Raw genomic sequence first — 13,374 nt, forward strand, 5'->3', positions numbered from 1 at the left:
ATGCTGAACTTTTGGATTTAGGGATTTTTTTTCTATTGATTGGACGCTATCTCTGGAAATGTAAAATATGTACATGAATATCAAGTTTCAATTTTTACATTATTATTTAAAAAAAAGGTATATCAGTGCAATGCTGTTACTGGCATGCTATCTTGGAAGACTCCTAGGGCATCATTTGCAGTTCTGACTTGACTTTGATAGAAAACAGATGGTGAATTTAAATATGCTGTCAGTCTACCCCAGTGCCTCACACCTGTATGGATGGCAAGTCTATTTTTTACCATCATACTCAAGCTTGTCATGAGAATGCTTCATCAGTGTCAGAAGGATAATTGAATTCCCCTCTCATTCCAAAGTGGTCCGGGCAGAACTGAGTGTGTCGCCTCTCATATCCAAAGAGCTTGTCACATGTTTCAGATCTAATCTTATTACCTATCGGTGGGCTAAGGGCCTGCCATGAGTGACTGTCTGTGACAATGCCATATGTGTGAGAGCAGGCCTAAAGTCTATCCCAAGATGGCCCTGTCATTACCATTTCCAGATGACTCAAAGAACGAATTTGGATGTTTGCGTGTGCTTGGCAGTTTTGGTCCTTTTCAATTTCTTTCTTTTCTATTTCCTTGTTGTTGTTTTTTTGTGCAGGGAATATTCACCATGGGCTATGAGAGCAGTATGCTTATTTGCTCTGTCATCTGCTAGTGAGACAAACAGAGAACCACACTTCATAGAATCTAAATTGAACACATAAAGAAAGAAAATACATTTGAATATCTTCTGAAGTTCAAGATAATCTGTAATAAACTAGAAGTGGTGAATTGAGTGTGTGGTCTGAAATGTAATTTCCACATGCAGGGAGATGACATCCTAGACAGAAGCTCTGAACTGATTTACACTGGGGAGTTGTCCTGGATCTACCAGCCTTATGGGCGAAGTCAACAGCGAGTCTTCTTCCTATTCGACCATCAGCTTGTTTTGTGTAAAAAGGTAAAGCTTTTAATCACAAGCTATCTTAACAGATATCAGAATAAGCATACTTGCTAAGGGTGTACTAAAAAAGTGTGAAAATCCCTTTGTTCTCTTCTCATATACTTTACTATATTTTATGTAATGGTCAGTTTAGGCAGTTTAGGTTTTTGTATTGCTTATAGCCCAATTGTATTGGTTTCTATGAACATGAGGATATGTTGCTTTGAAGTTATAGCTATCTGGGCCAAATCCATCTATGTGATATATCATAGGTGCTATGTTGAATTTGTACATTGACCTCAGAATCGAAACTCATATTAAACTTAAAAATGTGAGTATTGTTACACTCCTAGCATATACATTGGGTAACAGTAGAAATAAGACTGGAGTCTTAGATGTCTTGCATGGTAACAAAAAAGAAAGGCTCTCTATGGTGTGGAAAATGGCTTTCTTCACAATAGCAATCAGGGAAAATACCAAAGGGTACTTCACATTCAAGTGTTGTGATAACCCATGTTCATCAAGCCAGTTTAATGCAAATTATAAGCCAAAACCTACTTGGTGTGCCTTTAAGTGTATACAACGTATCACCTCCCACTGAACCATAATGTTTTTCAGTTCATCCCCATTATGGTTAATGGCTAGTCATCTCTAATGATAATGCAGGGAATATTAGTTGTAAAGACTATCAGTATAACTAAGATAGGGCCAGGATTTTCCCAGAGTTTATAAACCTCAATAATAGGTTAATACAGTACCTCTGGCTGACTGCTCCTTGCCTGTGAAGCTGCCTAATGAATAGAAGCTTCCGCTTGTTGGGTTCCCGGCATCTCATTAGTAGGCCTTAATTAACATAGATGCAAAAATGAATCTCTGGAAATAAATAAGGTTTGCTGTGCAGCTCTGTATCCACCAAAAGAACTTTCTGTAAACCTCCTCCTTGATCTTTGATGGATGAATATCGATGGTTACTGTTTACTTGGAAGTGTCTTCAGGACATTTTCAATTATGCAGCACAACGCTTTGTTCTGTGTTTTATATTAGCACAGACAGTCCAGTATAGTAGTAGTCCAGTGAAGTAGTAGTCTCATGGGCATTGTGAAATTGTGTCTGCTTGTCCTTCTTTCTCTACCAGTCAGTGACATATTAACACTGAACTGGAATATCTCCCATTTGTTGACTTTAGCCCTGAAGACAGATGTACATATTTTTATGTAACAATTAGGCTGCTCTACAGTATTCCAGTTATGAAGCATTTGAAGGTGATACAGAATGTGCTTATTACAGCTAATTGACAGGCAATAACATGCACATTGGCATTCCTAAGCATTGAGTAAATTTGCTTATAAAAGCACTTATAATAATAATGAAAAAACCTTCCACCAAATTCATAATGCTTTGTATTTAACAGCTTGGTTTGAATTGCCTGCTGTGTGAATGAAAATCAATCTTTTTGCATGCTCCTGAATAGCAATTTGCACAAATCCTTGCTTATTAGCACACTTAGGTTCACCGTATAAGTTTTGAAATTCCTTTGCTACGCCTGTTCCCTCAGCTCACCTAAGTGCAAACATGGAAAAAAAAAGACCATAAAGAGAAGACTGAAGTGTTTGCTAAGAAACACTTTTTGTTTTCTTCTGGTAGATTTGTTTGAGTCTCTGAACACCAGTGGTTACTTCTGTGTTTAAATTTTATACAAATTATTTTGTGTGCTGTATTTTAGTGACGTTCTACTGTTTCTGTCAAAGTATACTATGGATCAACATTTCTCTGAAACCTGACAATAGGGAAATTATGTAGTATATTTCAATTGCTTTCAGTTTAACATACTACTTAATGAGAACAGTGAACAATCTAATTTAATTACTGTTAGTTCGAAATTGTCTGTCGCTCATAAACTGTCAAGGAAAAATATTTTGAAAGGAAATCAGGACTATTGTGTAGATACACAGACAGAGAACACAGTTATATGCCCTTAAATATCCTATGGTTCATTACTAGTGTTTATCTTAGATATCTGACATATATTTATACTGAATAGTCACTTTAAAGTGAATATATGTCTTCTGCTTATAACCTGGACATTCGAGTCATCACCTTTTTTTCCAGGAGCACTAATCAAAAGTGAAATCCTATGAATAATTCCATATACATTATGGTTTCAATTCCCAGAAATAGTTCCAATGATGCCTCATGTTAATAACATATATAATTATACTCACATTTCACAAATGAGGATCTTTGTTCTATCGATGATTGAATGCAGGGGTAAGCTATCAACTTGCTGGTTTGATATTCAAAATGGGCCTTTTGTTATTTATGGGTAATATTTGTTTTGCAGTTGACTGATTGTAAGTTAAAACAAGTTCAAGTGACAAGTAAAAGGACATTGACAATTGGAAGTATCAACTGCATCTTCACACTATCTATATAAATGTGTTTAAATAAGATTGAAGAGGGAATACCAAGTACAATCTGTTAAGGCAGTGTAAGGGAGGCTGCACAATATTTCCATCCTCCCTCTAAGGATGCCTCAGCTGGCAAAAAAGCTTCTAAATCTCTCTGTGAGTGGTACTAGTGGCTTCAAGTAAAGATGAACACATTTGACAGAAGCCTAAAGGAAGAGCTGTCAGTAAACGCTGATTTTGGAGCAGTTCCCCCCACATAGTTCTATCCTTATCCGTGAACCCCATGAATCACATGAGAAAACTGGACTCATGTGAGTATGTTTAACAAGTCCAACATTCTGATCAATTCAAAACACATGATCTTTATTCACTAATTATAAATTCATTTTTTTGGAAAATGAATGCGTGAATGGTTTTGTCTCTGCTCTTATATCCAGGTTATATAGGGGTAGGATATATTGCAAAGACATAATAAAATGATACTAGAAAACATTTTTATCATACGTAGTATGTTTTAAAATATTTAATTACATTTGTGACACCAGTGTTCTCTACAGACTCTCTGTAATATCTTGATGAAACATGCAGTTGATTCTAACCTCTGTATCAAAATACCAGTGTTTAGTATCAGCCAGAAAAAAATGGCTTCCTCTTTGGAGTCTAGATTCTTCCTAGGGATATTCCTCTTACCATCTCAGGATGCTTTCCATCTACACCCAGATTTGTGTAAAGCTCCTCTGTGACAATACCCGCTATAAAAAAAAAAAAAACTATACTGACAAAAAATAAAATCAAACTGAACTGGATTTTCTAATTCACATTCTTTCTAGTTATTGAGTAAATGATGCAGCAAAAGTAATTGTGCAGAAGTTTGAAGGAGTGTGGGGGCATTGATCCGATGATCCTGCTCTACTGCTGCTCAAGGTTTTCTTTTTTTTTTTTACTAATGTGTTTGATGTCTCCACCATAAACAGGATCTGATTCGGCGTGACATTCTCTACTACAAAGGCCGCATTGACATGGACAGATATGAAGTGAGGGATGCAATTGATGGCCGGGATGACGACTTTAACGTCAGCGTGAAGAACGCCTTCAAGCTGCACAACAAAGACACGGAGGAGATCCACATCTTCCTGGCCAAAAAGCTGGAGGAGAAGATTCGCTGGCTCAGGGCTTTTCATGAAGAGCGCAAAATGGTGCAGGAAGATGAAAAGATAGGTAAATACAAAGAACCTCTGAATGCTGTTTTTGATATTTATGTTCTCCTGAGTCTCTGGAGACCCCATGATCACTGCTTGTCGAAACTTTGTGATGTGTGTGAGGCTACCTTGCATATACAGGCCCTGCTTTCAGGTACTCCTCTCAGCATTCTAATATCCCCATTCATTCTGGCTTATTCATCATCTTAAGATCCCAAAATGACTCGCATACCTCCAGAATCTTCTGCTTTTAAAGATCTAATACCACTATGCGTTGTTCTCATACTACTCACAGTGCTTATTATATGAAGTACACTGGTACTAAATATGAAATATACTGCTCAAGTTGCATGCATGAAAAAAGAGCTTGAAAATTAGCTAAATTATTACCTTAAGCAAAGATGAGGCTCAGTCTTATTGGGAACCTTGGGATAACAACAAAAAAGGTTTGAAATGTTTGCCTTCCAAAATTATTCAAAATGACACCATAATGCTAAATGACACCCAAGGAGAAATGTGTTAACACATCTATCTATCTATCTATCTATCTATCTATCTATCTATCTATCTATCTATCTATCTATCTATCTATCTATCTATCTATCTATCTATCTATCTATCTATCTATCTATCTATCTATCTATCTATCTATCCCTCCATCTACCCATCCATTTGTTTATTTATTTTGTTTGGACTTTAGGTTTCGAAATTTCTGAATATCAGAAACGGCAAGCAGCCATGACAGTGCGTAAGGTGACCAAACAGAAAGGTGAGGCACCGAAGCGATACCAGGTGAATTCAGTTTTTTTTCCTACTCTTTAAGATGAGATCCTGTCTTATCATTGCTGTTATGGCCTATTGTGAGGAAACCCACAGCTCAGTAGGTATTGATATCCCTATTCCTCCTTTGACCTTACTAAGCTGGAGAGGAAAATCTCTTTGGTTAAGGCTGAGACAGATGGAAACTAAACTTCCATGTTCTTCTTATACTTCCTAGTTGGGTGTCCCCAGTGATGCACAAATATTCAGTTAAAGAATATAACCATAGCCACCTTTTTGGTTTCATTTTTACATAATAACGAAATTACAGCCCATAGTTTTAATTATAATCTTTTTAAAATTCATATGTTTCATATCACTAACGAGCATATAATGAATGATCAAGATGCTGGTCTTTGTTAGACCAGCATGTTACTTCAGAAATGGATGTTGTAGTTTTGAGAATTTAATCAAACATCAATGAAAAGACAAGACTAATATATTTGTGCATGATGATTTCTGAATAATGTCCTTTAAAGAGCAACGTAAACTGGTAACTTTTTTTTTTTTTTTAACCATGTAATCATACATATCTGTGTGTCATCTGTAAAGTAAAGAATTAAACCTGGACATTGAGATTTTTATGGAATGATCTTTAAAGTATTTTCGACAATACTTTCTTACTGTCATATTTACACCTTGTTTTGAAATCCATTGTACTTCACTGACAAACGGTGAAGTATTTTCTTGAATTTGCAGATTCATTTATAGATATCATCTTGAGAAAGAGGGCCATATTATATGGACATGGTATGAAAATGATAAAGGTATATTTATAAGCGTTCTATGTAGAGATAAACATTCTCCAAGATGCCATGGCAACTGTTGTGAAAACAGTACTATATCAGAGTGGGCAGTAGCACCAAAGCTATTGCTGATGTGCTCAAAAATGTATCCTTGGACTTGTTTGTGGAATTTAAGATGCACAGGGCACTCAATAAAAAGTCCATCCCAGCCAAGGTAAACAAGCAATTGATCTTAAAGCATGTTTCCATGCAGCAAGACTGCTGTGTTTATTTTTCTCCAAGATGCCATGGCAACTTCTCAATTTCTTAGCAACAAATATCAATTGTCCAGATTGATATTAGTACTAGTTGTAGAGTAGTTGGCAGTATGTAGACATACTTTAAGATTTATTTTCAAAACCCTAGTAATGTTGAAAATTAGCTTGTCATCCTCAAATTTGTCAATACTGTAGCTAAATGTGTTTTCATGTGTAATATATGTTATGTCAAGCATGAGTAGCTCTAGTTTCACAATGGTTTTGAGGGTTTTGGCTGTTGTAGTAATGGATGTTTTTCATTGTCCACCCTTTCCCTGTTCCACTTTTCTCTTCCCCTCTGCCTATGTGCTGCTCAGGTATAAGTCAAACCAGGTATGTGTCCCCATCCCCCCAGGAGTCCACAGCCCAAGGACAGTGTGTACTCCCTGATGACTTGGCACAGTTGGACATATATGAGATTCATCAACCTAGACGGAGCCAATCTCCCTTCTGGCAAAATTTCGGTAGGTTAACATCATTGAAAAAATAGCCAAAATAGTAGACTTCACTCTGGATTACTGTGTTCCTGTGCGGCATTTCAAGTGAGTATGTCACATGGTGGACAGACAATAATGATGGGACTAATGGACTTTGTTGTTCTGGAGATGAAGGCATTTCTAAGTATCAGTATCCCAGGAACAATGTTTTCATTCACCCATTTTTTTTCCAGGAGTCTACTCTGCCATGGTTAGTGGCACAGGGGATAATGTCTGTAACTGTATTGCTTTTTGTACACTTTGGGGTTCACCTTAAAGGATTTAAGGGCAATAATAAAGGCATAATTCATCCAAAATGGCTGACATAGCTAATAATAGAATACATGCTAGTGGTAACCATTAGCATGATTTAATTTTGAAAATCTTAGCAGGTTTCACTTATTGTTAGTGGCAGCAGGATTTTAGAGAAAGTATTCCTTTGAAGTGTAATCCAACAGAATGAGTACTAAGCCAAAAAATTTTTTAAAAATCCTCCTTCAGGACTCACTATGTTTGACAAAATCAGACACAACGGATACCCCTTTCTGATCATGCTCTGTGGTGAGCTATAGAAGTGATGGGCAGCCGATGGTTGCTTTTACAGGCGGGTTCCTTGAAATTGATCTGCCACCATTTTGGAACAAACAGAGTTCAAAAAGAGTTCAGATGTAAAACACTCTCTGAGGGTGATGTTTTTTACTTCAAGGCTTTACTTGGAAGGTTCATTTGAAGGTGTGCCATGCAGGTGGGTATGAGGGAAAATCAGTTTAACATGACCAAATCGCGCACCAAATCTTCTGAACAGGGTATTCATTTATTTTTTTAAAGTGACTACCCATTTTGAATTTGTAGTTTGCCAAAACGTTTCTTTTCAGTAGTTTGTGCCAAAGTCATGTTAAGCAAATACTGTAGATTTGTTGTGTCTGATCAATTTCAGATCTTATTTGAAGCACTTTACTCAGTGTTCATTTATAACATCTTGGTAGCATAATGTCACACAATTAATGTTTGGGTATACTTTTAATAGTTGCTTAGTTCTATATTAGATAATGAGTGTTAAACAGATGGTAAGGCATAAAGGTGGATCAGAATTTCATATAGAGAGTTAATTCAACAGTACAGCTTGAAAATATGTTTTATGCTGTAAGCCCACATGTTAAGAGAAACACTGAAGTTTTGTATGTCCACATAGGTCTTGTTTAAAACTATATTTCTGCTATTTTTGTCAAGAGAGTTTTTGATTGTATTGTATCACCACACCCTAATGAGCACAGCCAAATCATTCATATGAATGGTATTTAATAGTTTTTTATTGTCTATGTCTAATAGCTGAACTAAATTCTATTTATCACTCTTCCTGATAACGTAAATATTAATAAAAATGACAATTTCATGTACAGACTTGAAAAATGGATTTCCCATGAATCACATCTAGTTGCAGTAATGAACCATGACAAATGTATATGAAAGTTCATTTTTGCCAAGAACACTTTGTGACTAATAACATGGACTGGATCTGCTGATTTGTTTTGTGTTTGGCCTCAGAAATGGGAAGGACAGCAAATCCCTAGAATATTTAAAAATTCCTACAACGTTTGCAGTGACTTGTTGGTGACTTGATATTTAATGAACTGCATTTTACAAGGCACAATGTAGAAGTTGTTATCTCATGGAGGTGATGGATCATTTTGTATAATATGGACTAATAAATATAGATACCCATAAATAAATGTGATAAACTGAAATATCAAAATATATAACCTTTCGATGTTAAAATTAATGCACATATTTCTGTTTTATTTCGTCTTCATTGTTTATCACTGATTACTGAATTGATATGGTCTTAGGTTTATAGTATGCCAAGATTTATAAAGTAAAGAGTGTGAAATAATCACTTACAGTTTTTTTGCATTTTATTTTAATTTTTAATCCTTTATGACATTCCCAAAGTCAGTGTGAATTGCTGTGGTTCTATGGTGTGAGCCATGCTCAGGTCAAGCTCAGCAGTTTGCAGGGTGTGAAGTTTGGATGTCCTTGAACTGTGCCTTGCAGCACTGAACTGCTGCTCAGTGCCCGAGCCAATGAAATTTGCATCGAATCAATCGTTTATTTCATAGTTTCTGGTCTAATTCCAGTGTGCCCCAGTCTGCCACTGGGATGTTTGTTTCAAAGCTGTGAAATGTCACATTCAATATATGCATGTGTGTGACAAAGTGGAGAAGGACATGATGCATGGCCGCTGTCAAGGTGACACCAGTGCCGTGACAGTCAAGGTTCACGAGTTGCCAAATGAGATTTTTATTGACCGCTTATTTAACTGACCTCCATGAGAGCAGCAGAGATTTGACTTAAGTTATGTAGCTTAAGTTATGTATCATTTTGTTTGGGCAAATGGAAAAGTTTAAATCATATATTAAATATGCTTCTAAAGTGACAAGCTACACCTTGTATATAAGAGAAATATCAAAAGATCATGTATTTGAAGTATTTTATGTATGAGATGTATTTTTTAATTATGAGCAGTATTCTTCACATGTGAACTATATGCTAGAGTGTAAAATTGTATAGGTTCATGGAATGACATGCATGAGATACCAGTTTAGGTTCCATCTTACCAGTTCCATCTTATCAGTTGGTTCCATCTTCCTTTGTGTTTCTTTAACAGTCCATGCCTCGAGCTGCCTTTTAAAAGCATAGTTCAGTGAAGCAGCCTCATGGAAAGATGTTGCTATGAAAGTGGTGTGTCTATCTGATTTCACTTCCATACTATATCAAATCTTTAACTGTGAAAAAGTGTTTTTAGCATTGTGTTACTTGATGATGATGTGTCTAAAAATGAGTGTGGTTTGCAGAAACATCTTCATGCACGTCAGAACACTTGCAAATAATAAAACAGGTTGTTTTAGTTTGCATCGTGATGATTCACTAGGTTTAATTTATCCATATTCTAAATGTAAAAATACTGCAGTCATCCCTATCTGTCAATAAACTGCCATGCATTTAGATGGCATGAAGAATTAGAATTATTGAAGTCTTTCAAACCAAGCTGTCCATTCAAACCATTGTACTGTGGAAGGGGATGTAGGGTCATACCGACAAGATGACAGCACATAAAACTGGGAAACCACAGATGATATACTGTAGACTGACATATTGTAGATTTGTAGGTTTTATTTTACTTCAGTTTACAAAATTCAAACACAAACATAGCCAGATAAGTAGTTAATGTACTACTGTTTTGATTTATAATGTTTTTAAATATTTTATTTTGTATGTGTTGTAGGACTACCAGTCCAAGCAATGATTTGCCTAATTTGATGAATAAACAGTAATGATGATATTTACATGGATGGGGATGTTTGTGATGTTTTGGCAGGTTTTGAATCTCAGTCTGTGTGTGTGTGTGTGTGTGTGTGTGTGTGTGTGTGTGTGTGTGTGTGTGTGTGTGTGTGTGTGTGTGTGTGTGTGTGTGTGTAACTACAATGCTAAAAGAAAAGGCCTGATTTTGCTAGTCTTTCTTTATTTAGTCTTAAAATAAATCTCTTTCTGGCTGTGAAAGAAGAATATGATAGAATTTGCATTATGGTACCATAAAGGGATATAGAATAAATATAATAATAGCACACAGTGGCTTGGTATCAATTCTAATTAAAGATATGTATTGCATTAGCATAACTGACTGCCAGCATTGGGAACTATAAGTCTATTTTTGACCACTGGAGCATTTTAATCCACATCTTTGGGTATCACTTTAAAAATTATTTCCTTCCATTTATGAATTTCATTTTGCAGGCAGAGTTATTCAGCAGTAAACCTGATACAAAGCTAAAGGCTTATCTTTTGTAGGTGAATAGGAGCATTTCATGGAAATAATTTCTTGTAACAAGAAGCAGTATATATTTTTTATTTGTATGATGCAATTCATTGTCATTTAAAAAAGGGCTGTGTGTCAAAGTGAGCCACCCACCCATACAGGTTTATAACTGATGCAGCAACATATTCATTCATGCAGCAAAATCAGTGGGATCTATGCATGTGGATGAATGCACTTATTCTTTTTGGCCTACATTGTTGGTAACCCAGTTCTTCAGGGTTTTGTTAGTGATTTTATAAAAACTGCCCATAATACAAAATCCCCTAAACCAAATTGTACATTGTATTTTATCTATGTTTGTACTCAAAAGCTGGAATTTGGATGAAGTCCCTCTCTAACAGGATTAGTTGAATCCTTAGACTTTTCCTGTTAGGGATATTAAACACATAAGGATCTGTTTTTCTTCCTAGAGTAGAAAGCGTTGGAGAATGACTCCTCATCTCACTACTACCTTCACATTGTCATTTTTATTGGTGAGCTATCTCACAGCTAAAACAGTGCCTGGGCCCGTCTCACACTCAGGTGGGAAAATGACTGGCTCACACCTGTGATCCTTCACACACTATCTTGTCCACACACCTGTGCTACCACTTCCAAGCCACAAGATAACCAGGGGCAGTTAGCCAAGCAGGCAGAAAAGTTCCAAGTAGTAGTTAGCTCAAGACATGAGATTCTCAGTCAGTCTAATTATCAGGGGATTGAATTTGTACTCTTAAAAATATTAAAGGATTCTAGAATTAGCAGAGAAATGTGCAGCAGTATGAAATAATACCTGACAGCAGATGAGAGTGAAGCCTCTTGCCTCCGTTTGACTAATTAGACTCTACATGGGGACAGACAATGGCATAGACTTACATGATACTGTGTCACAGGACTAGGCTGCATCTCACCAAACTGTTGCCAATGGTCAATGTGATATTTCCAAAAATATCCGGGGTCACTTGCTTTATTTGTTTTAGCCTGGGCTAAGCTGCCATCAGCCTCAACTTAATTTTTGGTAAAGAGTAAAACTACAACAAATTGTAATGAAAGAAATGCCTCATTATTCTTCAACACAAATACCATACTTTCAGTTTCACATCAGCATTATAAGATTGTAAAGATTTGAAAATAACATTTTTTGTACCATGTGCAACAGGTCTTTCTCTTTTAGCTAAGTAGATGCCAGAACAAAACCTTACTAAGTATAACACAAAATGTACAGGAAAGCAGTAATAGGATAAGTCTATATACCACATACATAAATGTAGTCCTCTCAAAGTGTGTGAAAAGCACTACTCAGTATGGACTGCCAGTTGGTATAAACTGTCCTTCAGTTTGGTGGTGTGCGCATTTATACTATGACATCTTCTGTCATATACTAAATCATAAAACAGTTTGTGGTTCAGGTGGTTTGTGTCCTTAATGATTGCTTTGGCCCCACTGTGACGGCTGAGAAAATGGTCATCAATGCCTGGAAAAGCAATACCACTATTTATCAGACTGTGATACTTGCCACCATATTGTGATAAAAATTAATGTGTGCCTTAATACTCATGCCCCGATCCCTCAGCTGACGCAGAAAGAAGCCTTTTGTTAAGAATGTCAGTTCATCTCAGCTTGTCTGAAATCTGGAGGTATATAAAATTATTAACAGTCTCCACTGAGACTTCACCAATGCTAATTGGTGCATACATTCTCCCACAGCACCTGAAGTGTGCAGTGATCTCCACTGTCTTGTCCATATGCAGTATGAGTGTGATGACACCTGAAGTGTGCAGTGATCTCCACCATCTTGTCCACATTCATTAAGAGTATGATGAAACCGTTTAGTTCATTCTGCAGCTTCTTCCCTGTAAGATCCACTGAGACTATAAGCAGCTTTGCCTTCATTGCTAATTAGACCAACCACAGTGGTACCATCAGCAAACCTGTTGTGAATGTTTTTAAAATTAGCTACATAATTGAGAAAAAGATTCTTGGGCTAAGACTGTAAACCTATATAACTCCTTTTCTGAGTATCAGGGTAGAAGACAGCCTGTTCACCACCTCCTATCAGACAGACAACAGAAATGTAGCATTGTCCAGACCTAATCATTCAGGTCTGTGATCAGTTTGTTAGAAATAACTGCATTAGGAGGCTGAGCAAATCTATAAACAACATCCTGACATAGGTATTCCTGCAACCCAGTTGTTGTAGTGAAATGTGAGAGTGAAACAGCATCTTTCACTGATCTCTTAGTACAATAGTAAATAGTAAAATGAAGTGGGTTTAGAGTGGCTGGCACTGTGATGTGATCACCAGTCTGTTTAGACACTTCATAATTATTGACGTTAGGGCAACCTGGCAACAATCATATGGACTTTATACCTTTGAAGTTTTTGGTGCAATGGCACCACAATACCACTAGGTGGTGCCAATTGGTGCTGGCTGAGGAAGCAGAGGGATGACTCTTACAGCGAGGTGGCACATACCTCTCCATGCAAGCATGGATGCATATTTATATGATTACATATTTACACGTGCACATACATGTGGGCCCAAACACACTCATATTATCATATGCTCATATACTCACTGACACTGACAACAGACAAAGATATACATTTG

The 13,374-nt window shown here is 36.6% G+C and overlaps 1 protein-coding gene across 7 annotated transcripts in view; it reads left to right on the forward strand.

Annotated features, from left to right (window-relative positions):
* LOC113574182 (spermatogenesis-associated protein 13-like) overlaps positions 1–8,303 on the forward strand; it is a 31,811-nt gene extending 23,508 nt beyond the window's left edge. For 2 of the 7 annotated variants that reach the window (XM_027004911.2, XM_027004915.2), the window contains 4 exons: positions 853–984; positions 4,349–4,592; positions 5,274–5,342; positions 6,752–8,303. In XM_027004911.2, the coding sequence (XP_026860712.2) occupies positions 853–984; positions 4,349–4,592; positions 5,274–5,342; positions 6,752–6,924 (618 nt within the window). In that variant the 3' untranslated portion in view covers positions 6,925–8,303. Of the gene's footprint in view, positions 1–852; positions 985–4,348; positions 4,593–5,273; positions 5,366–6,072; positions 6,160–6,751 lie in introns of those variants that run through there. The other 5 variants (XM_035532181.1, XM_027004914.2, XM_027004918.2 and 2 more) reach the window with 5 other exon arrangements.
* The last annotated feature ends 5,071 nt before the right edge of the window (positions 8,304–13,374 follow it).

The sequence above is a fragment of the Electrophorus electricus genome, chromosome 12 (assembly GCF_013358815.1).
Source record: "Electrophorus electricus isolate fEleEle1 chromosome 12, fEleEle1.pri, whole genome shotgun sequence".
In the NCBI taxonomy this organism is placed as follows: domain Eukaryota; kingdom Metazoa; phylum Chordata; class Actinopteri; order Gymnotiformes; family Gymnotidae; genus Electrophorus; species Electrophorus electricus.